This window comes from Onychostoma macrolepis, chromosome 24, assembly GCF_012432095.1.
Source record: "Onychostoma macrolepis isolate SWU-2019 chromosome 24, ASM1243209v1, whole genome shotgun sequence".
NCBI lineage: Eukaryota > Metazoa > Chordata > Actinopteri > Cypriniformes > Cyprinidae > Onychostoma > Onychostoma macrolepis.
The window spans coordinates 1,662,981-1,689,803 of record NC_081178.1 but is presented as its reverse complement, the minus strand read 5'-3'; the positions used below and the strand labels follow the sequence as shown (position 1 = coordinate 1,689,803).

At 34.5% G+C, this 26,823-nt stretch overlaps 1 protein-coding gene across 4 annotated transcripts in view; it reads left to right on the top strand.

Moving 5' to 3' along the window:
- The window catches only part of scn5lab (sodium channel, voltage gated, type V-like, alpha b), a 181,992-nt gene that overhangs the window by 76,005 nt on the left and 79,164 nt on the right, over window positions 1–26,823 (top strand). For all 4 annotated transcript variants that reach the window (XM_058765376.1, XM_058765379.1, XM_058765378.1 and 1 more), the window contains 6 exons: window positions 5,455–5,596; window positions 6,647–6,844; window positions 7,694–7,867; window positions 9,517–9,870; window positions 15,202–15,310; window positions 22,454–22,692. In XM_058765376.1, coding sequence (XP_058621359.1) covers window positions 5,455–5,596; window positions 6,647–6,844; window positions 7,694–7,867; window positions 9,517–9,870; window positions 15,202–15,310; window positions 22,454–22,692 — 1,216 coding nt within the window. The remainder of the gene's footprint in view (window positions 1–5,454; window positions 5,597–6,646; window positions 6,845–7,693; window positions 7,868–9,516; window positions 9,871–15,201; window positions 15,311–22,453; window positions 22,693–26,823) is intronic.

Below are 26,823 nucleotides of genomic sequence, written 5' to 3'. Positions count from 1 at the left end.
TGGTTACGTATGTAACCCTCGTTCCCTGAAGAAGGGAATGGAGACGTCACGTCCCGTCGCCACAGTCGCTGTACCACTGCTGAGCGGCCGGGTCACCGGCTCGGCTCCTCAGCGAAAGCATGAATTAATGCGGTGCACCCGCTGCCTCTTATACTCACGCTGTGATCAGCGGCAGCTGGATGCAATGATCGCATGCCAATGTCCATTGGCTCGTTTAGTTACACTCGAAGTGGATTGGTCTCTCTGGCGAGATCCCAATTCGTCGGTCATCCGGCGTGAATCGGAGTGACCGACTGAAAGGGAACGCCTTGGTTACGTATGTAACCCTCGTTCCCTGAAGAAGGGAATGGAGACGTCACGTCCCGTCGCCACAGTCGCTGTACCACTGCTGAGCGGCCGGGTCACCGGCTCGGCTCCTCAGCGAAAGCATGAATTAATGCGGTGCACCCGCTGCCTCTTATACTCACGCTGTGATCAGCGGCAGCTGGATGCAATGATCGCATGCCAATGTCCATTGGCTCGTTTAGTTACACTCGAAGTGGATTGGTCTCTCTGGCGAGATCCCAATTCGTCGGTCATCCGACGTGACGTCTCCGTTCCCTTCTTCAGGGACGATTTTCTTTCCACTGAAAAATGAGACAAAAATACTTTATAATGCTTATTATATGTTGATGAAAAAATACTGATTAAATACTGATATTTTACCAAAAATACTGAGTAAATGCTTATTTAAAAAAAAAAACTCAATTTATTAATTTACTTAATCTGTGGTAAAGTGTTTTTTTTTCTTTTTTTACTGGACAATGAGACAAGAAATAATAATTAAATGTTTATTATGAAACCATGATGAAATAATACTGATTAAACACTGATAATTTACCAATAATACTGAGTAAATACCAATAAAAAAACAAAATAAAAACAATAAAACCCAATGTTTTTACTATTACTTAATTTCTGATAGATAAATAGATAGATAAATAGATAGATAGATAGATAGATAGATAGATAGATAGATAGATAGATAGATAGATAGATAAACAACTGACAGGCGGATAGATAGATATGTAGATAGATAGATAGATAGATAGATAGATAGATAGATAGATAGATAGATAGATAGATAGATAAACAACAGACAGATAGATAGATAGATAGATAGATAGATAGATAGATAGATAGATAGATAGATAGATAGATAGATAGATAGATAGATAGATAAAAAACAGACAGGTGGATAGATAGATAGATAGATAGATAGATAGATAGATAGATAGATAGATAGATAGATAGATAGATAAACAACAGACAGGTGGATAGATAGATAGATAGATAGATAGATAGATAGATAGATAGATAGATAGATAGATAGATAGATAGATAGATAGATTTTCTTTCCACTGAAAAATGAGACAAAAATACTGATTTTAAAACCATGATGAAATAATACATATTAAATGCTGATAATTAAACGATAATATTGAGTAAATACCGATACCCCCCCCCCCCATTTATTTATTTATTGAAAACAAGACAAAAAATATTGATTAAATGTTGATTTTAAAACCGTAAAGAAATAATATTGATAATTGATTTGCTGATAATACCAAGTACTGATTAAATAAACAAAACTAAAAATCTTTATCTACCTATCTATCTATCTATCATTAAAACCAGGTATATGAAAGTAAATAGAGTAAATAACTTACTTTTAGTGCACACTAAAGAGAATATCACTTGAAGTAATATAATGCTAGTGCCTAAAGCAAATAAGCCTAAATAAAAACAAGGCCTATATACTGTAAGGTTCAAGAGAAGCATTTGTGTTTCTGCCCTGAAAGAGGTGATGTTGGTTTGTTATTATCAATATGATTAATATCTCCATATGTAGGTCGCACAGCACAGGCTCTCTGTATGTGAAGCCGCTGTTCTTCACATCAGTGCGTTTGTTTCCTTTGTTGGTCTATTTCCCTCGGGGATCAATTAAGTGAATTAATCCAGTGGTCTTATTTTAGCCATTGTTAGCGTGCAGCTCTGGTCACCTTGTGAACCTGGATGGAAACCTGAGTTGAAGGCTGACGGCGTTTCAAACAGAAGCGCTCGCCTCGTTTCACCTCCTCGCCTGTTGTTATAGAGCTGGATGGGTCTCTCTCGCTCCGTCTGCGGCGCTGGGCCAAACTGTAAGAGAAGGGCGGGACCTCCTATACACTCGGGATCATTTGTCTAAAAAGAAAAGATTCCCAAAAAGTTTATAAAACAGGGATTTTGCTCTGGTAGCACTGATGATATTGCACAAAACAAAACTAGTGCTGTCAAACGATTAATCGCGATTAATCGCATCCAAAATAAAAGATTTGTTTACATTATATACAGCATGTATGTGTACTGTTTATATTTATTATGTATATATAAATACACACATACAGTATATAAATGTATAAAATGTAAATATTTTCAAAATATATACTGTATGTGTGTATTTATATATAATATAAGAATATGAATATAAAATATAAGAATATGAATATATAAATGTATAAAAATGTAAATATTTTCAAAATATATATTCATATTCTTATATTTTATATTATATATAAATATATTCAATATATAAACATAACATATTTTTCTTAAATATATACATGCATGTGTTTGTATTTATATATACATAATAAATATACACAGTATACACACAAATATTATGTAAACAAAACTTTTATTTTGGATGCTTTTAATCGCGATTAATCGTTTGACAGCACAAAACAAAACAAAACAAAACAAAACAAAAAACAAAACAGCCTTAGGATGATATTCAGTATACTGTATATCTTAATAATGTTCTAAAATGTATGTTTAATAAATATTTCATTTAAATCAAATATTCAATCATTTACACAGTTTTTAGATTAATAGAAATAATAAAAATAAGAAAATAAGAAATAATAAAAATAAGAAGAGCATAAGATAATGATATTTACAATCCCCAAAAAAAAAAAATTAATGAACATTTGTTTTATCACTCTACTTTCTGGTAAAAAAAAAAAATTATTCTATAGATGTTTTTTTGTATATAAATGAACATTATAAATATAGATATAAATAAATATAAACATATATATATATATATATATATATATATATATATTTACATTTATTTATATAGGAGTTATATACACACATTTTGCATTATTTAAAACATTATGCCCATATTTGAAAAGCAAATATAAAAATATATTATCTATTATAACATGTCATTAATTAATTGTAATTAATATAACAAAATACTTTTAAATTTAATGATAAATTAACATACATTTATATAATATATAATATACTAATATAACGTATATGTAATTTTTATATCACTCTAGTATTTTCAAATTCATTATAACATTATATTCACATCCCAAAGACAAAGAACTCGATATTATATTATATTATATTATATTATATTATATTATATTATATTATATTATATTATATTATATTATATTATATTATATTTAAATCCTGAAATCAGCATTGAAAATGCTAAAAAATAAAGTTTCCTGATGCTGTCTACACTGATATTTTCAGTCTGGCCAATCTACAAAACTGAAATAATTGAAATCACTAAACAATGATGACTGTCAGATCAAATCCAAAACTCCAGTTGTGTCCTTTTTCTCCTGGCATGGGTTTGATGCCAACCAAACTCTCTCCTCGCTTGTCTATATTACTTTTCCTAAATATATCAGCTTCATCTTTACACAATAAAGCATCGACGTCTCGTCATCCGAGCTCTCTTTGTGTCTTTGTACTTAGTTACTGTATTGCATTATAGTGAGAAGTTTAATCTTGCGCGTGTCAATCGGAGCGCCATCTGATCCCGCGGCAGCGTCCGGAGATCAGACTCCCAAAGGAAGTAACCTTGAGTCCATCTTGGCTCATAACAGCATAACAGTTATTCAAACAGAACCGACAGATTGGTTTACACACACGGCACCTAACAGAGATTCCCAGAGCCCGTCCATCGGCCCTGGTCCCAGGGCTCCTATTCTCGGGACCATGACAGGACAGAGGGACTCTCTAGCGCTCAAAATAGAGCATGTCGAAATGCTTTGTGTCCCGGCAATGTGGTCCCAGCTGCCAGTGTGCTGAGAGGGGCTTCTTTGACAAATTCTCCGAGTGACTCTGAGCTGCAGCTCAATGACAACAGCAGATCACTGATGGAGAGCGATACCACATTTCTGCCCTCGTTTCCCTCTTAAACATCCTCAAAACAAGGTGCATCTTAAAGCAAGTTTGCATGAGACAGTAAAAAATGTTTTTCAAAGAATATTTCTTAACTAAGTTCACTTTTTTTGTGATTTGAAAAATAAAACTTGCTTTTGAAGTAAATTGGTCTTGTTTTAAGGATGTATAGGTGTTTTTTTTTTTTTTTTAGGAAAACTACATAAAAAAAATACTGATTTAAACTTTGACTGTCAACCAAAAAATTATAAAAAATTATAATATATTATAATATATATTTAAAAAAATAACAATTAAACTATTATTTATTCCTTCATTTCTTTAATGTTTTTTTAACTGTCAATGTAAACAATATCTAAATAACCATTAAAGAAATAAGAAAAAGATAAAATACTGATTATATGTTGATTTTAAAACTATGATAGAATAATACTAATTACATATTGATTTTTCTTTTTTTTCTTTTTTTATTGTCAATAAAAACTAAATATAAATAATCGTTAAAAAAACATTTTATACCAGAAAACGAAAAAAATACTGATTAAATGTTTATTTTAAAAGCATGATTAAATAATACTGATTAAATATTGATGATTTTGTTTAATTTTTTCTGTCAATAAAAACTTAATAACCTAAGTAATAAATAACAAAGATTTTTTTTAACTGGGAAAAAAAAAAAAAATACTGATTAAATGTTGATTTTAAAACCATCATGATATTTGGTGTATGTTGACCATGATTACATAATACTGATTAAATAGCAATATTTTCTCTTGTCAATATAAACAAAAAAGAAAACATTATCCACTGAAGTATCACTACTTATTTTCTGGCTTAGTCATAAACTGTAAGCCACGCTGCTGTAAACAGTCCCAATCTCGAGCACGTTGTGCCACACGAGGAAGGAAGCGGCGGTTGGTATCAGTGCGTCTGGGGTCCGGGGCCCCGTCCAAACCTGACTGAAGTGGGGCCCGTCCATTAGCACGTCCTTCAGGGACACGGCGAGGTGTGTGAGCGCGATAGCAGCCGTCACCCGCACCCTCACGCTCTCAACAGACGAAGCGCTGGCGCCACCGGCCCCTCAGAGCCTCTGTTAGTCAGAGAGCAAGTGTTCAGAGAGCGCATGTTACTCAGGACATCCCATAATAAACAACAGACTCATTTCCTGCACACAATAACAGACTGATGCCGCTAATAACTGCTTATTCCTGTTTTCCGCAGCAAATGTCCGGATGGTTTTGAATGTATGAAGACCGGACGAAACCCGAACTACGGCTACACCAGCTTCGACACCTTCGGATGGGCTTTTCTCTCGCTTTTCAGACTCATGACACAAGATTACTGGGAAAACCTCTATCATCACGTCAGTGGACTTTCTGTTCGCTCTCATTACGTCACACTCAAGCATTACAAACTTCATTGGTAGCTGGATGACATACGTTTCTTAAGAAATTAATATTTTTATTTGTAAAGGATGCATTACAATCTATTTTATTTTGTATTTAATATATATAAAAATATTTAATATTTCATTATAAAAAAAAAAAAACTATCATAAAATGTATAAATATGTAATTTATATGCATACACTACCATTTGGGGTCAGTCATTTTATTTATTTTATTTTTTGAAAGAAAGAATATAATACAGTACTTCTATTCAGCTAGGACGCGTTAAATTGATAAAAAGTGACAGTAAAGACATTTATACTGTTATACAAGATTTCTATTTCAGATAAATTATGCTCTTTTGAACTTTCTATTCATCTGTGAATCATTAAAAATAAAATGTATCACAGTTTCCACAAATATATTGTGCAGGACAACTGTTTTCAACATTGATAATAATCAGAAATGTTTCTTGAGCAGCAAATCAGCATATTATTATGATTTCTGAAGATCATGTGACACTGAAGACTGGAGTAATGATGCTGAAAATACAGCTGCGCATCACAGAAATAAATTACAGTTTAACACATATTCACATAGAAAACAGCTGTTTTAAATGGTAATAACTTTTCACATTTTTACTGTGTTTTTGATCAAATAAATGCAGCTTTGGTGAGCAGAAAAACCCTAAAACTTTGAAGGGTAGTGAATATGTAAATATAGAATTCAATGTAATTTATTTCTACATTTTGGCATCAAAACACCAAACTTTTTGATGGTAGTGTATGTGGAAATTAAACTTCTATTGATCTGTTTTCATCCATTGACTAGGCTGCTTTGGAGAGTTCATTGTTGATTAACTCAGAATAGCCTTTGATTGATCAGTCGGACCGATGCATCTGTCTGACACTAATTACAAACTTGTGAACAGATATAGCACATGCGTTTTTCTTCACCAGTCATTGATAAAGCAATCTGCGAGTTCTTGCAGCTGTTGTGATGTTACACTGTTGTTGTGCTGACAGACGCTGCGCTCGGCGGGAAAAGCGTACATGGTGTTTTTTGTGGTGGTGATCTTCCTGGGCTCCTTTTACCTGGTGAACCTGATCCTGGCTGTGGTGGCCATGGCATACGAGGAGCAGAACCAGGCCACCATCGCAGAAGCCCTGCAGAAAGAGCAAGAGTTTCAGCTCGCCATGGAGCAGCTGAAGAAGGAACAGCAGGTATCAGTTTCTCTAATCTGTTTTCACAGTGAAGCTCAGCACTGTGTTCAATTACACACGTGCAACTTATAATACAGTGTTTTCAGTGTCTCTCAGTGCTTCACTGAACTGTGCATGAGCTGCGAGATTAATGTGCATTTGGGAATGCACCATGTGCTAGATTCACTTTATTTACAAACATGCATTTCGAACATTTTTTTTTTGCGGACAGAAGTTTACAGGATTGCACTAATATTCTGCCAAAATAAAAGCTTGAATTTGAAATGTTAAATCTTTAGGGATTGAAAGTTTAAAAGCAAAGAATTTAAGATATGAGTAATAATATTATAACTTGTAGTGTACAATAACAAATTATTAAAATATAAATATATTACATCACATTCATATAGATTTTATTTATTTTTCCAGTATAAATGCAATTTTCAACAGCAATGTATTTCTGTCTTAATTTGTTATAATAATAATAATAATAATAATAATAATAATAAATATTTGTATTATAACTTGTGGTGTAAAAATAAATAAATAATAATAATAATAAATAAAATATTAGTATTATAACTCATTTGTAAGTCCCTTTGGATAAAAGCGTCTGCTAAATGACAATGTAAATGTAACTTGTGGTGTAAAATAAAACAATTATTATAATATCACATTTCATATATATTTTTTTATTTTACAGTACAGTTGTAATTTACAAACAGCAATGTATTTCTGTCTGAATCTTTTTATCATTTAAAGAGTTAAAAAAATAATACAAATAATAATAATAAATATACCTGATTTAATCAATAACGTACAAGAAGTCATGCAGCATTGTGCTTATAATTACGACTTTGTGTCTCTCAGGCGGCTCAGAAAGCACAAGAAACCGAGTCCATCTTGACAGCCGACGTGTCGCCGTTCTCCTCACAAGACAAAGGGAATCTGGACCGGCGGAAAAGCTCGAGACCGCTGTCCGAAGGAACGGAGGACGGCAGCAACGACAAATCAGCCAAGATAGACACTATAGAGGGGATGAAGGTAGATTTATCACCCAAAATCATCCATTACTCCTCATTTACTCACCTGTATGCCATTTTATTCTGTGGAAATGTCTCCAGTTAAAGGGCAAGTTTACTTCCAGAATAAAACTTTCCTGTTAATTTACTCACCCCCATGTCTTCCAAGATGTTCATGTCTTTCTTTCTTCAGTCGCAAAGAAATTTTGTTTTTTGAGGAAAACATTCCAGGATTTTTCTCCATATAGTGGACTTCAATGGTGGCCAGCGATTTGAACGTCCAAATTTCAGTTTCAATGCAGCTTCAAAGAGCTTCAGAAGAACTAACAGCGCGTGATCTTTCCAACATGATTACGTAATGTGTGAAGACGCACATTGCAGAGCTAAGAAGTGGTTAAAAAGTGGATAAATATTATTATTTTTTTAAGAAAATTATCAAGATTTTACTAGATAATACCCTTATTCCTCGGCTGGGATCGTGTATAGCCCTTTCAAGCTGCAATGAAACTGAAATTTGGACCTTGAAATCATTGTCCACCATTGAAGTCCACTATATGGAGAAAAATCCTGTAATGTTTTCCTCAAAAAAACTTAATTTCTTTGCGACTGAGGAAAGAAAGACATGGACATCTTGAATGACATGGGGGTGAGTAAATTATCAGGAATTTTTTATTCTGGAAGTGAACTTGTCCTTTAAAGGAGTCACTGGATGCCCATTTTCCACAAGTTGATATGATTCTTTAGTGCAGAGGTCACCGAGTTCGGTCCTGGAGGGGCAGTGTCCTGCAGAGTTTAGCTCCAACCCTAATCAAACACACCTGAAGCAGCTAATAAAGGTCTTACTAGGTATACTTGAAACTTCCAGGCAGGTGTGTTGAGGCAAGTTGGAGCTAAACTCTGCAGGACACCGGCCTTCCAGGATCAAGTTTGATGACCCCTGCTTTAGTGTCTTAATGAAGAGCCTATAACATACTTTGGTTAAAATTTCTTAATGGTAGTGTAAAACAACAGCCTTTTTACCCTGTCAAAAACAGCTCTGTTCACAGCGACCCGTTTCGGTGCATTTACTTTTAAATGCTAATGAGCTCTGCTGGCCCCGCCCCTCTCTTCTGTGGGGAGACGAGCAGTTCTCATGAGACTGTAAACTTTAGCCGCGGAACTTGCTAACTAGCACATTATTAGGAAAGGCGATTTGCAAAGATTCATAAAAAAATATACTCACTTGTTTTGTAGGTGAAGCTGGATCATGAATGATTTGCGCAAACTTACACGCATTTAGGTAGATCGGGGGGTGGATTCCCTTCAAGAACAAACGTAATCCACTGTGTCTTCAGCGGCTCAGATGTCGGGAGTAAATTACGACTGCTATGTTCATTATTACAGCCAACAACAAAACACCTCAATCGCTTAGGAGACATTCTTGTCTACATCTGCTCCGGCGTCGAAACAATGACAGACTGTTCACAGATCACTCAGTGCCGGTCTGTGATAAAACACCAGTGTCAATCAACAATTGTGGGAGGGGCCTGGGTCTGTGTGACGTCACACTGCCTATCATTATAGGGTGGTTATGTACACACATTGCCAACACACACTTATGTTCAAATAACATGTAAAAGTGAGTTTTGCATTCGATGACCACTTTAAGTCATTTCATCCTTATGTTTCTAGCAAACGCACTCTCTGCTGGTCCGCACTCTCTCCTTACGAGCCCGACGGGAGAGTCAGGTCAGCATCTTCAACTTCCGGCCGCCAAACAAAGACTCGGAGGTGGATTTCGCCGACGATGAGTTCAGCAATCACGGTGATTCAGACAGCCGCGGCGGCTCGCTGGCTCTGCCCTGGAGCAAGAGACGGACCAGCGCTCAGAGCACCTGCAGTCACAGCTCGCAGTTCTTCTTCCCCAGCCTCAACATCAATGGCAAACTCTTCGTGGCCATGGACCAGAATGGCCTCTCGGGCCCGGGGCCGATGTCTCCGCTGCCTCTGCCCACCTGCACCATGGAGAAGGTCAAGGAGGAAAGCGTAAGTCACTCTGTGCTTCTGATCAAACCAGCAGAGTTTTGTTTTGCTTAATTTGTCAATCAGGTATTCCAATAATGGTTCATTTATTGATAATTAACAATGAACACTTTGTCAAACTTGATTTGATACAATACTATTGCAATAATAATAATAATAATAAATTAATAATAATAATAAAACGACAAAACAATACATACAAAAGTATAACAGCAACACTAATATTGAATAATAATGATTAATTATTGTTAATTAATAATAATAACTTTAATAATAATAACAATAACAACACAACAACAATAATGAATACTTATTAATAATTACTGATTAACAACAACAACAATAACAATTAATAATAAAATAATAACTATTAATTATTATGCATTATTAACTGTAATAATAGTAATAATAATAATGTTATTATTAATAATAATAAAACAACAATAATACATAGTAACAATTATAAATTATTATTGTTTAATAATAAAATAATAAAATAATAAAATAATAATAATAATAATTATTATTATTATTACTACCATTATTAAGTTCTTATAATGGTTATATTGCTATGGTCTATTGATAATATGCCATTGGATGTCTTTTCTGCTCACCAAGGCTGCATTTATTTGATAAAAAATACTGTATAAAATGTGAAATATTATTAGAATTTAAAATGTGTTTTCTATGTGAATATCTGTTAAAATGTAATTTATTTCTGTGATCAAAGTTGAATTTTCAGCATCATTACTCCAGTCTTCAGTGTCACACGATCCTTCAGAAATCATTCTAATATGCTGAATTGCTGCTCAACAAACATTTATGAAAACAGTTTATATTTTTGGGAAAATTAGCATTTATTTGAAATAGAAATCTTTTGTAACATTATAAATGTCTTTACTGTCACTTTTGATAAATTTAACGTTTTAAATGGAAGTGTAGAGTATAATAATTTAAATTGGTTATCAGATGATTAAACATGGAATTATTCAAATGGTCATTAAAAAAAAATCAACATATTTCTACATATTTCACCCCAAAATCTAAAGAAAATGAAATAATGAAACTGAAGCCTTTTGTTAGAAGCATGCATATTTTTGTATTGTGGGATTTGCCAATTATTTATTTAATCATTTTTCTAACATTTTTACAGTATTGAGAATTTGGTCAAATATGACCATTTTTGTCAGGTTCACCTGTGAACATTGTTCGTTTTAAACAGACGTTAACTCAAGGTTAAGTGTTGTGTGACGAATCCTACAGTAGCTGAACGTTTCCCAGAAACCTCCTCATCTTCAAGGATGAACATAAGAGCTCCAGTCTCTGCGCTGTGTGTTACAGTATATTCATACAGTCCATTCCTCTATAGCTGTCAGTCACACTGATAATATGCATTATGCTCTTGCCTTCTCTGAGCTGATTTGGACAAGTTCTTTTCTTTTATTGGTAGACTGCAAACACGCTGTGTAATGATTAGTGTTACATAAGAACCACCTCTCTGCTCTTTCCTGCGTTTGCAAATGTTCGTTTGTCTGCGTGTCAAACGGAATAACTCAAAGACTCAGGTTATTTTAATGCAATAAGTCTCGGGATCAGCAAACATTATGGATTTTTTATTGTCTAGACATTTTGCATTATCATATATAAAGCTGAAAGCAGCATAATCTAATGCTTTTTACAGTACAGAAGTTATTGCAAGGATATTGCATGGATTGCATCTGACAAAAAACCTGTAAGACCATGTCTAGGTCATATTTCACCCCAGAATCATATTTTACTCTCTCTATATATATATGTGTGTGTGTGTGTGATTAGAATTTATAATTATATTAAGTATACTGTAATTTAGCGCTTTTATCTAAAGCGACTTACAAAAGAGAAACAAAGGCAATTTGGCAAAAAACAACAGGTATATTTCTTCTATTAAATATTTGTGTATATTTGGTTATTAAATTATTTATTGATTTATTTTTAATTTTGTAATTTTGTAATTTTTATTTATAATAATAATAATAATGAACATTATAATATTTATTTATTTATTTATTTTGGGGTAAAATGCATGCCAGACATGTTCTGAACAGGTATGTGGAGTTTATTTTTATATATCTCTGTTTTATCTCTACACATACAGAACAGACATATTTATCAAAACATGACTCAGAGCGTGCAGTGAGGGGTCTGTGATTGGGGAGAGACGTTGCTGTTGCACAAGTACACTTTCCAGAATGACGTCTTATCAGTGTACTCAACGGCACTGACTGAAACGCCATATGAACCTCTTCAGATGCCATATACTGTCACGCATTAAACAGAAATGCGCTGCATGCTTAATTAGCAATTACTGCACGCATCTGTTACATAAGTGACTGCATAAATGATTTCCATAGATGCATATTGTACGATACATGTAAAGAAATGGGTAATAATAGATAGAAGATAATGAATATTATTATTATTATAAATTATATAAAATATTTTTAAACATAGAACATAAAACATATATTTAAATTATATATATATATATATATATATATATATATATATATATATATATAAGTAAAATAAATAAGTAAAAAAATCAAATATATAACTTGGAAGGATTTTTTCTTCCTTTATGAAAAAAAAATTTAAACGGACACAAATGAGACACGTATTGATGTACTGCAAGAATAGAGAGCTATAAAATGAACGTGGAGCAGCTTGATATTGAAAAATGTTAGTTAATACTGAGATCTCTTGATATTTTTACTTTATTGTAGTCATAGGCAAGTCATAGTCTAATAAGAGACACAAAAATGTGAGATTACTGAGGTCTTTTTCTCATCTAAGCAGCAGCAAAATTTCAGTTTGCTCTCCATTTAATCTAAATGCAGTCTAGAGAGTGATTTTCTTTTCATATGAGCTTTTGAAAAGGGAAGTATGACATCCTGCCAGAAATATCTGAATTACTCAGAAAGGAAAGGAGTCTGAAAACTGTCTGGACTGTGTGATGGAGGCACGGATACCCTGTTGTCTTGGTGATGTAGTCATGGTAACGTAGCAACAGATGTTGAATAAGAGTTGCAGTAGCGGCGTCTCACACACACACACGACGGTGTTTCCCGCTCGTCTGAACAGCAGGAGTGGGCGTTCTGGTGGGCTGCGACGAAGTGCTCCTGCGTCATTCCTTTGATTACCTGCGATCAAAAACACATTATATAATCAGAGGGTCATTGTTACAGACAGACATCATATCATTGACTCGAAGACCTCAGATTAAAAACATTAAAACAGCAAACGTTTCACAAAAATTTACGCATTTCCCAAAACACCCATTATCACTGAAGACATCTGCTGCTGAGGGTTAATCGCTGCTTTTATTGGGCTTTTGTTTTGCACTGAACAGAATTGATTTTTAAATGCCATTAGGAGTGTTAGATTAATATGTGTGTGTGTGTGTGTTTTGCAGAGTCAATAACACTATATAAAATATTGTTTGCTGAGCCTTATCTAGAGACAAGAAAATCAGAAAGAATTGAGGGTGGAGCTATCCAGAACTCCTTAACAACCACATAGTAACACTCTGGCAACCACCTAGCAACCACATAGCAATGTGTTCAACATTGTTCAGAACACTTCACAACTGCACAGCAACACTTGCAATACTCTTGCAAATGTGAACTACACTTTAACTACTGCAGAGCAATACCCTAGCAACCACTCAAATGTGCTTTTAACTCATTCAGAACACTTATGAACTGCACATCAACACCATTACAATCACAGTGAACACTGTGGCAGTCACATAGCAACGCCCTAGCAACCGCCCAAATACCCTATCAGCCACATAGCAACACCATAACAACCATAAAAACACCATAACGAATAGTAGTGTGCTTAAAGAATCATTCAGAACAGGTAGCAACCGCTCAGTGACATTAGAAATGCACCTGCAATCACCAACAATGCTGTAGCAACCACACAGCAACACCCTAGCAATCCTAGCAACCACATAGCAACACCTTAGCAACCACCTTAACACATAGTAATATTATAAAAAATCATACAGAACAGGTAGCAACTGCACAGCAATGCTAGAAATGCCCCTGCAATCACCAACAACGCTGTAGTAACCACATAGCAACACCTTAGAAACCATCTAAACACCCTAGCAACTGCATAACAATGTGGTTAAAATCATTCAGAACATGTAACAACTGCACAGTCTTAGGATAATAGTTATATATTATATATAATATAACGATAAAATGTATATATTTCATCTTAAAATTATTTCATCATATACAGTGAAAGAGTAAGAAAAGCTGTGTTAGACAAGCTATAGCTCGCGCTGCGAGGTTTCTCTGAATGACATCGCATGTACAGCCGGCTAATGAAAACTCAGTAAAATGGGTCTGTATAAAAGGTGTTTTATTGTAAATGAACTGATTTTGAGGACTGCGCACTTGGCATTGCTCAAAGATCTGGCGAGAGCGCATCTGTAGACAGCGCGCGTCATATGGAGTTGCGTGGAGTATATTTGACGAGAGTAAGCGTGTGCGGAAAGCCCTTATATGGAGATTATGCGGGCGTGTTTTATGGAAATGATTAACCTCGTGTACGCGGCCACTCATTTAGAATACAGCAAATTCACTAACATTAGGATGAGGTTAAAGGGATCCCTGGGTATTAAGACTTGTATGGCTTAATATAACATAAATGATGTCTCTTACTGAAATATGTAGTAGAAAACCCATTAAAGATTTATGTTATTTTAAAAAATCACATCATTTTATACATATTTTGGACTATGGGGGGCGCCATTATTCTGATGACGTAAAATAGTCGCACTCCGTGAGCTAATGCTGCTACCTGTTGCTATTTTTACCACAACTCGGAATAAACAACTCGGAAAATAAAATACTGATATGATGACCACAGCTACTGAAAGAGCTTACAGGTGACGATGGATATAAGTATAGGTTTAAACCAAATGCTGTACCATCGATTTTTCCCCACAAGGAGTCTAAACGACAGTTTTCGTGAGAAGTTTGAATGTGTGTATAAATACGAATAATTTACGCAATTATTAGTGAATGTGTTTAAAATCATTTAGAACACTTAGCAACTATATAGCAACACCCTAGCAACCACCTGGTCACCCTAGCAACCATAAACCTTGATAATTTTTTTTTTTTTTTTTGCACTCTAAAGCTTTGGTATGATACATATTATATGAAAAACACCATACAGTGAATTGAGGTAAAAGAGAGAACAGTGGATGCTATAAATCTGCTCTTTTTTTATTTCATTATGAAGCCATTTAAGTGACTGATGTTGTTGGTTTTTCAGGGACACAACTCCACCAATGAGCTGAGCAGTATGCTGCTGCCCCAGCTGCCCCAGGAGGGCCGAGACCGGGCCCTGAGCGCCACCAGCTACATCACTGACGCCATGGAAGGTAAGAAACGGCGCCTGACAGAAACACAACACAACAAAAACCTACAAACCAACCACAATCACACGCGGGCCAATGACTAGATATTAACCCTGAAACTCCATATGCACATAAAATCCACATGAAATCTTTTTTCAGCATGGTGCGTGCGAGGACAGGAGAAGTGTCTCCATCTGCTCGCGGTTAATATCGTCCCCCGAGACTCCGCTCGCTGTTGTTATTCAGAGGAAAGGTGCAACCCTCCCCACTGCTGCTTCATCATGACACAGCCAGACTGTGACATCACCTGGGTGGCACAAGAACCAGACTCTTCCCTGAGCGTTTTAGCGAATAAATAATAGCGTAACAGAATGTCCTCGCAGTTTCAAATCTGTTATGCCCATCGGGACAAAGTGTTTTCGGAAACGAAAGAGTAGACCGCCTGTAGAAGTTTGTGTATAAATAAATCAAGTGATGAATTCATTTTCATTGTTTGCGAGGTTCCCGCTGGGAAATGTATGAAGCCTCATTCAGACCATGGCCGACAACTATAGGGAACTAAATGTCCACACAACTGTAACGATAACAACGCAGAGGAACGATATCGTTGGAATCACTTTCAGAGCGATATTTTTCCAGCTGACGAATGATAAAAACTTTGACAGCCAATCAGAATCCACCCAAGCTTCAGAATTTAAATTGTCAGATGATGAAGTGCACGCTCATAATAAACAGTAATATCGTACACTGATGTAGATGTTAATTATCTTTATAGTTATCGTACACAGTGAAACGATATAGTTGGAGTCACTTCAGACCTCTTTTTTCTAGCTGTTTAACGAAATTACGTATTTAAAGTGGCAGACGAGAAAGCAGCAGTGCACACTTACACTAAACAGAATGTTATCGTATGCCAATGTGGATGCTAATTATCTTTATAGTTAAGTCCTCATTACAACTATAACAACAACGACGCAGAGGAACGATATCGTTGGAATCACTTTCAGAGCGATATTTTTCTAGCTGATGAATAACAAAAACATTGACAGCCAATCAGAATCTACCCAAAAGAGTGTGAGCATTTAAAGCAACAAATGACTTATAATAACCAAAAATATATTGCCCACTGGCATGGACACTAATGTAATTTTCTTTGCTAATACACAGTAGTTATCGCTATAGTACTTAAAGTGAAGTAATATGGAGAAACATGAGATTATTGCCATCTTTTATGAATAGAAACATCAGGATTCTTCATCAAAATCAACTGAAGACAGTTTTCTGTCATACGGTTAGTGTGCTCTCCTCACTAGAGGACATGAGATGTCACCTGTGAACAAAAATGGCCCATATTTTTGAGTCTTTTCTGGACTCTTGATTGGTCAGCACAAAAGTTGCTAACAGAAGAAGGCCTGAGCTCACAGGGTCTGAGTTTAGATCTGCTAGCATAAGAAAATGCCAATCCTCATTATCACGCATGTGAAAGCTGACACGGCAGGACAGCAGCAGGCCAAATTTACTGTAATGAGCACGTTATGTCAGATGATGCTTACATACGTGTGTGATAGATTGCCAGCTACCGCTTACTGATTTATTTGTATATAAATATGCTGACACTGGAACAGCTGTATTGCAAAAATACTCAGACATACCCTTAACAGAAATTCATGGTCATTCATAATCATAGTTTCTACCATAGTTTTACTATTCAGGGCCTGAATTTTGTACTGTGCACTGTTTTAATCATTCCGCATTGAAATTCCCATTTACTATGACAGGAGTACATTAATTTATTACATTAATAAATTAATGATTTTATAGCTGAATAATAACTGTACTAGGGGTGTCCCTGACTAAGGATTTTCATAGTCGAATCAGAATTTTCAAATCTTGCTGATAGTCGACTGATAGTCGATCATATGTGGGTTTTTTAAATAAAAAGTCGTTATTTTTAAAATAAAAATAACGACTTTTATTTTATTTTATTTTTACTTTTTCAAGAAAAGGCAAACGATTCCTCATAACGTTTTAAAGCCACGATGTACAGAACATCACACAAAGATATAGAATATTTTTTTAGAAACCTGAAAAATAACAAGTAAATAACTGCAGAAAGGCCACACTGCAAACAGATTTGCATTTCACATCAAATTAAATTAGGCTAAATTGCCTGCGCGAGCACGCTCTAAGTAGCATACAGCGGAACCGAAAAACATTAAAAAATAATTAAACAATTAAATTAGAACAGAATATACCTTTCTAATAAATACAAATAATAATAAAAAAACCAAAATAAGTCAGAATCAAGTCACAAGGTGCAGAACAAATGTCCAAAATGCCTAAAGTGCAGGGAAACATATATTCAAAACACAAGCCACAAATAGTTAAATTAGATAATCCTGAGTGATCAATAAATAAAATAAAAATAAAGAAAAGTATAGCCAGAATTGTCCACTTTTAACTGCAGATACAACAATAAACTTTTAACTGGTGTAGCAGTCGTTTTAGCCAAACATGTCCACAGCATCCAAAAATCAAATTAGAACCGGCTGAAATGTTTTTAAATCACTTGATCGAAAAAATAAACAAATCCAGTCTTTCACTCAGTCTGTGTCCGTTTGAGTTTTTTCAAGTTGTGTGCGAGGAAAACCAACTTCTGAACGTTGGCCGGCATAAGTGCCCTCCTGGTTTTACTGATGATAAATCCAGCCTTGGAGAATATCCTTTCTGATGGTGTGGAGGTAGATGGGATGCTGTGGATCCTTTTTGCGGCTCTGGACAGCTTTGGGTATCTCTCCTCGTTCTTTTGCCACCATTCCAGTGGTCCTGTATTGCTTTTTGTGGTGTCCTTTAAATAAGTCCTCATCTCACTCTCCTCTGGAGGTTGCTCCACTTCATCACTGGACAACAGTATCGACACCACTCAGTTCTTCTCTTTTTGTTCTGAAGGGCCCACAGGGTCACGCTCCTCCACCAAGTCACTGTCCTCTTCTACCTCCTGTACAGGTCTGGCAACTAGATTTTCCACCACAGTATATGCCTCATTCCTTTGCTCATCAGTGAAAAAAGAAAGCTTCTTGAAACGTGGGTCAAGGACAGCAGCCTTAATATAAATACTGCTCTCCAGGAGACAGACTTTAAGCTGCCATCGTCTGTCAATCTCCTCAGTCATTGTAGTCTTAAGGGTTTTAGTAACAGCGCTGTCGTCTTCATGCACCACCAAGTGTCGTTTCTTAATGTTCATAAGCATCGGAACAGTGGCAGACAGAGATGCGTTCATATCTTGTGACAAAAGCTCTGTCAGTGTGATCATTGGCTTGAGAACATTGACTATGTCCTCTGATGTTCTCCACTGGGATGTTGTGAGCTGTAGATCACGGTCGGACCGTTTGCTGACACACAGCTGAAACTGGCCCTCTTTGCTCTAACAGGCGATCGAGCATCAGAAAGACAGAATTCCATCGAGGGGCAACATCTTGCACAAGTTTATGCTCGACTACATTCTTTCTCTTTGTTTTTCTGTGAGTGCTGTGGTGGCCTTTGCGCTTTTTTTGAAGTGTGAAACAAGGCGCCTTGCAGCAGCAACAGTGCGACACACGGGATCTTTCTTTAATGCGCTGTTTATACACAATTGTAGCGAATGCCCCGCGCAACGGACTCCCTGTACAGTTCCCACAATGGGTCCTAGGCCAGTTGATTGGTGCATGCAACCATATTTGTTGTATTGTCATGGACAATAGACAACCCAGACATCCAAGCAACCCCCTAGAACAAACCCAGTCACCCTAGCAACCCTCTAGAAACAATGCAGATACCCTAGCAACCCCTAGAAACAACAGAGACACCCTAGCAACCCCCTAGAAACAATCCAGACACCCAAGCAATCCTCTAGAAACAACATAGGCTCCCCAGAAACAACGCAGACATTCTAGCAACCCCCTAGAAACCCCCAAGAAACAACACAGACACCCTAGCAACCCCTAGAAACAACACAGACACCCTAGAAACCCCTAGAAACAACTCAGACATCCAAGCAACCCCCTAGAAACAACCCAGTCACCCTAGCAACCCTCTAGAAACCCCCAAGAAACAACACAGACACCCTAGCAACCCCTAGAAACAACACAGACACCCTAGAAACCCCCAAGAAACAACCCAGACACCCTAGCAACCCCTAGAAACAACAGAGACACCCTAGCAACCCCCTAGAAACAATCCAGACACCCGAGCAATCCTCTAGAACCAACATAGGCTCCCCAGAAACAACACAGACATTCTAGCAACCCCCTAGAAACAACACAGACACCCTAGCAACCCCTAGAAACCCCCAAGAAACAACACAGACACCCTAGCAACCCCTAGAAACCCCCAAGAAACAACACAGACACCCTAGCAACCCCTAGAAACAACACAGACACCCTAGAAACCCCTAGAAACAACACACCCTAGAAACCCCTAGAAACAACCCAGACACCCTAGAAACCCCCTAGAAACAACCCAGACAACCTAGTAACCCCATAGAAATAATGCAGACACCCTAGCAACCCTGTAGACAGAACGCAGACACTCTAGAAACTTTGTAGAACACTAACAATGCTCTAGCGACAACACAAACCACCTAGCAACCACAAAACCTTATTTGTTTTCTTGTAATGATACATATTGTAAAAAAAAAATGCCATGTAATAAATTTACAGTAAAATATAAACATCTGTCTAGACTGCAAATGTGCAACATTATATCAACTGAAGTTAACGTGTCATATAGAGGGGGTCTTTTTTCCAAAGAAAGCAAAAACAAACAAATAAATAATTTTATTTGTATATTAGACAAACATGATGGTTCGGTATGTACCTCGGTTTTGACGTCATGTTTCGGTATGTTCTCTAGACTTCATTTCTTTAGTGAACTAACGAGCTGTGGACACTGATGACTTGCCTGAGGTAAATTAAAAATGCTACGTGACATTTTCTTTACAAGCTGTTTTATTGATGTCTTTCCACGGTTGAAACGCCGATTGAACTCTGATGAGATGGCATGAGATGTTCTTTCATCTTTATTTCGCATTAAAACTAGTAGTAAAGAGGACGGGATGATTGCGCTCCGCGCTGCTGTTAGAACTGAGGTGTTTATATAGCAATCTATCGCGCCACATCAAAGAGCGCCAAAGTGTGCACTGTGTATATTTATTATGTATATATAAATATAAATAAATAAATATATGTATATATATATATATATATATATATATATGTCAACGATTAATCACATCCAAAATAAATGTTTTTGTTTACATTATACATGTATGTGCACTGTGTATATTTATTATGTGTATATAAATACACACATGCAGTATATATTTTGAAAATATTTGTTTATACATTTATATATTCATATTTATATATTTTATATTATACATAAATATATTTAATATATAAACATAACATATTTTTCTTAAATATATACATGCATGTGTTTGTATTTATATATACATAATAAATATACACAGTATACACATATATTATGTAAACACATTTTTATTTTGGATGCGATTAATTGCGATTAATCATTTGACAGCACTAATATAAAAATATTAAAATAATTACTTTTTATCTTATAGTTTCATGAACTAAAAAAAAAGACTCACAGTTCAACTCATAGTTAATACTCACAAACAACGTTACACGTCATCTGCAGTTTAGTTCCTGCTGTGTTAAGGTGAACGTGGTGTTAACTGAAGGTCTGTTTGTTGGTCAGTTTCTCTTGTGGAGGATGAAATAAAGGCTGACAGGTCGACTGCACCCGCTGTGGTCCATCACACCACCACAGCGGCTCATCGCAGGAGTTAGTAGCACATTACTGCCGCAGAGCCAAATCTAGAGCCACAAGATGTCCGTCTCTGTCTCATTTCTCATTAGAAAGCTTACAGGTTCCTCCTAAACACGCATCCTCGCTTGTCAAGTGTGATTCAACCTCGGTTGGGTCGAAAAACAACATGCTAACCTTTCATTGTGACCTATTCATGTGGTGTTTGCTACAAGCCATTTCAATGCTGAGCTGTAAATTATGCTTTTGTCTGTAGTTATTGAATGCAAATGCATTGAATTTGCATTTGTTTAGTATGTTTATGTACAGTCAGACTGCTAAATAGACTATAAATCACTGAAACATGGCTTATGTAAATGTTTTGATTTAATATATTCATGCAGACAGGTAAACAGCCCATCCTTACATTACAGTAATTTTATGATTTAATATTATGCATAAAATTCCTCCTACCCGATTATCAGTGAAATGAGTCCTGAGAAATAAACCTGTGTCTCTGACTACATTACAGTCTTCAAACAGGAACAAACTACACGGAGAACCAATCAGAAACACTAGACGCCTGTCAATCATTGTGCACTCTCAGGCTTGCTGGCATTGGATTGGCTGGCATGTCTTTGAAGGGCGGGTTTTACAAAATAGCTGAATTTTGAAATGCCACAGAAACACACATTTGTATTGTTTATAAAAGCATTTGTTTTGTTTTAAAGAGCCATGAACCAGAATACAGCTCAACAGAGTGATCAGAAGGGTTTATAATGAAACATTGTGAACTTAAGGAAACATATGTGTAACCCTGGAGCACAAAAGCAGTCATAAGCAGCACAGGTATATTTGTAACAATAGCCAACAATTCATTGTATGGGTCAAAATTATCCATTTTTCTTTTGTGCCAAAAATCATTAGAATATTAAGTAAAGATCATGTTCCATGAAGATATTTTGTCAATTTTGTACCGTAAATATATCAAAACCTAATTTTTGATTAGTAATATGCATTGCTAAGAACTTAATTTGAGCAACTTTAAAGGCGATTTTCTCAATATTTTGATTTTTTGCACCCTCAGATTCCAGATTTTCAAATAGATGTATCTCAGCCAAATATTGTCTGATCCTAACAAATACCATACATCAATGCAAAGCTATTTATTCAACTTTCAGATGATGCAAAAATCTCAATTTATAATAAATGACCCTTATGACTGGTTTTGTGCTCCAGGGTAACGTATGGTCAGTTCAAGCACCCTGTACAGCCAAATGTGGTTCTTGTGAAGAAGATGAAGCTTTGTTTGTAAGAATGCATGGGTAATTTGTTCTCGGCTGGTTGTTTTTGTGCTGACAGAGCTGGAGGAGGCGCAGCAGAAGTGTCACCCGTGCTGGTACGTGTTTGCACACAAGTATCTGGTCTGGACGTGTTGCCCCAGATGGCTGAAGGTGAAGGAGTTGGTGAAGTTCATGGTGAACGATCCGTTCCTGGATCTGGCCATCACTATCTGCATCGTTCTCAACACGCTCTTCATGGCTCTGGAGCACTATCCCATGACAGACGAGTTCAACCGCATGCTGTCTGTGGGGAACCTGGTGAGCATATATTATTATGTTTTGCTATATTTATTGCTATACTGAAATATATTTACTGTAGCATTTAAAGAAATGTGTTGATATTATAAATATAGTAAATGAATATTGAATCTTTTAATAAATATAATTTAATATTATATTATATTTAGTGCTGTCAAACGATTAATCGCGATTAATCGCATCCAAAATAAAAGTTTTTGTTTACATTATATATGTGTGTGTACTGTGTTTATTTATTATGTATATATAAATACACACACATACAGTATATATTTTGAAAATATTTATTATTATTATATTTTATATTATATATAAATATATTTAATATAGAAACTGCATGTGTTTGTATTTATATATACATAAATATACACAGCACACACATATGTTATGTAAACAAAAACTTTTATTTTGGATGCGATTAATCGCTTGACAGCAGTAATTATATTATATTATATTATATTATATTATATTATATTATATTATATTATATTATATTATATTATATTATATTATATTATATTATATTATATTTTAAAAAAATTTGATGTATGCATTTATATAAATGTATATACTAAAATTCAGAAGTTTGGGGTCTGTAAGATTTTTTTATGTTTTTGAAAGAAGTCTCTTCTGTTCACCAAGGCTGCATTTATTTGATCAAAATACAGTAAAAATGGTCAAATATTTTTATGGTTTAAAAAAGCTGTTTTCTATGTGAATATCTGTTAAACTGTAATTTATTTCTGTGATGCGCAGCTGTATTTTCAGCATCATTACTGCAGTCTTCAGTGTCACATGATCTTCAGAAATCATTCTAAGATGCTGATTTGCTGCTCAACAAACATTTCTGATTATTATCAATGTTGAAAACAGTTGTGCTTCACAATATTTTTGTGGAAACCATCATACATTTCATTTTTGAGGATTCACAGATGAATAGAAAGTTCAAAAGATGAGCATTTATTTGAAATAAAAATCTTTTGTGACATTATAAATGTCTTTACTGGCACTTTTGATCAGTTGAATGCATCCTTGATGAATAAAATATTATTTTATTCAAATAAAAAATAATAAAAAAAACTTTTTTTAAAACTTTTTATTGTATTTTTTTATTTCTTATTAAACTTTTTATGATTACTTTTTTTTTTGTAAAGCACTTTAAAAACCCCAAATGATAATGTATGCATATAAATAATATATTTATACATTTTAAAGTTTTATGATTCATTTATTATAATCAAATAGTAAATATTTATATTAAATACAAAACTCTCTCTCTCTCTCTCTCTCTCTCTGTAAACACATATACAGTCTACACAGTTACCGAAAATAAAAATGCACAAATATTGGCCAAAACTGCAACATTCTTGTATGAAACGTCCACTTGAATAATAAGTCCAGAAGCAGATGTTGATATCACGTTTATTTATTATACTGGTTGGAAAGTCAGATTTAGCACATTGCATTGTGGGAAACAACAGCCAGCGCAGTGTAATCTGGTTGCATTTGGCAAATCTAGTGAGTGTGCAGTGAATAAAACCTGTGTACTGCAGAAATAGTGCTAGCAGCATGGTATTGAATGTTGTTTGAGGATGTAGATCCTGTAGACGGGAGTCATACGAGGACGTTCAGATCAATACGGTCTCTTCACATGAGTGTGGCGGGTCACGGTTAGTTTGTGCATGACTGACGGCATTATCGACTCTGTCATCTGTAGATTAAAGTGAAGAGTGTGTTAGTTACAGACAGCAACACCTCCGACAGCCGTCTGTGTTAGATGATGCTCGTCCAGCCGCGACGAAGGCTCAAACTCACCGAGAATTTAATCTATCCTAAAGTCTAAAGAATAACATAGTTTGATATATAATATGCAGTGTACAGTATATTAGATTTTGCATACAGTTTGCAGCCTTTTTAAAAAGGTTTCTTTATTGCAACTTCTTTGGAAATGTTTGTCCAGCCTTGCTAAAGTGTGAATGTCTCTGAGGCGGTCAAGAACATGTCTGGCTCATATTTTATCCTAAAATCTAAAAAAAAAAAAAAAAAATTAAATATTTAGAAATTATATATATTATTTTATTTTATTTAGTTTTGTAATAAATATTTTTAACAATTTTGTATTTTATTTCATTTTTTTAAAATCCATTTATTTTATTTTGTTTTATATTATTTTAATTTAGTTTAGTTTAGTGAAATGTGACCTGAATGTGTTCCTGAAATTCACATTCAAAGAGGACAATGTTTTCCCAGAAAGATCTAAAAAAAAAAAAAAAAAAATATATATATATATATATATATATATATATATATATTATTTTATTTTATTTTTTATATACATAATGTGTTATATTTTGCATATATTTTATAGCTTTTTAAAAAGGTTTCTTGATTGCAAATTTCTTTATTTTTTTTTTTTTTTACATTTTTCCTCCTTATTTCCTAAAGTTTTTTTAGCCATACTAAAATGTGAATCTCACTAAGGCTATCAAGAACATGTCATATTTTATCATAAAATCTAAAGAAACTTATCTACTTATCTACTTATTTTTATTATTTCATTTCATTTCATTTCTATATTTTGTAATTTATTTAATTCATATATATTTTTATTTTATTTTTTAATATATTTTTAATTAATTAATTTTTTCCATCTGAAATATGACCTGAATGTGTTTTTATGACCTTTACCTTCAAAGACGATGGAAGATATATTTTCAGAAAATCCTTTAAAAAAATCTAAAGAAAAAATATTTTTATATATAATATATATTTTATTTTGCATATAATTCATGAAACAAATGTTTTTTTTGTTGTTGTTTTTTTGTTTTTTAAAGCTTTCCTTATTGCTCACAGAAACGTGAGATATGGATTATGCTGTTGGTGTGAATTGTTGAGTTGTGATGTTTGGCTTACGCAGCATTAGTTTTTGATAGAGAGACGTGCAGACAGTCGTGAATCAGCTCCTCGGTGAGTCACATGTGTGTAGTGTGTGTGTGTGTTAGTGTGCGTGTGTTAGTGTGTGTTAGCGCGTCTCCGGCCCGCGGTCACAGCGGCTCAGAGTCAGAGGTCACATGTTGTTTGTAATCTGTGTTAGATGGAAAAACTAACACTGACGGGTGGAGAGACGTTGGAGACTCGGAGGATTCTCGCTCAGAGCTCAGCAGTCTTTCATTTAAATGTCTCTTATGTTTCTCCGAAAATTTCTTTGGCAATAAAATCATAGAGCCATAATGTTCATGTGGATGCAGCTCAGATCATTTGACTTTGGGAGATTTTTATGAGAAATGTTTGAGTTGATATTGAGATCTTTGACTTTTGATTGGGAACTTTGTCAAATCTGAGCAAAATTGCTGAGAAACTGTGCTCTCGTGTAATTTCTTTGGTGTTTTTTGAGATTTTAAAAAGACTCCATTTGAGTGACTTTTCTTATATTTCCTAAAAATGAATGTAAAATCTATATAGTGTTTTATTTTTATATTTGTTGATTCAATTTCTCGAATGCTCCTGCTAAATACACCTATTGTACCTGAAAATAAAACACTGTTTTATTTGTATAGTATGTGTATTTGTAATGTGTATCTTTGTTCTCATTTTTTAATAACAAAGATAAAATAATGACAAAGATTTTTATCTTCGCCCACTTTGGCCTAAATATCCGCCATTCTTTTTTAATATTTTTGTTATCTTGAAAGGTTTTGTCTTTATAATAGGGAAATTAGTTTGGCTGTGATGCTCAGACAACTTGCAAAATAGTAAAACCAACATGACAAAGAATCGTGATAAAATCATGAATCGTGATTTTTCTTAAAAAAATATTTTTATATTATATTTTTGCCATATCGCCCACCCCTAGTTTGAGTTAACAATAACAACGAACAGAATGAAGATCAAGACCCTAACTGCCGAATTTAATATTTAATTTTAGTTTTGTTATGTGCTTTTGTCATTTTTTTATATTTTTGTTTAGCTTTTATTTATTATTTTTTAAATTTCAGTTTTAGTAATTTTAATACATTGAATATATTTAATTAAATGTTTTTATTTTTTATTTTGATTTTATTCCAGATTTATTTCAATAAATGAAAATGGTTTTTAATTGTTTCAGTTAACAATAACGACAAGCAGAATTAA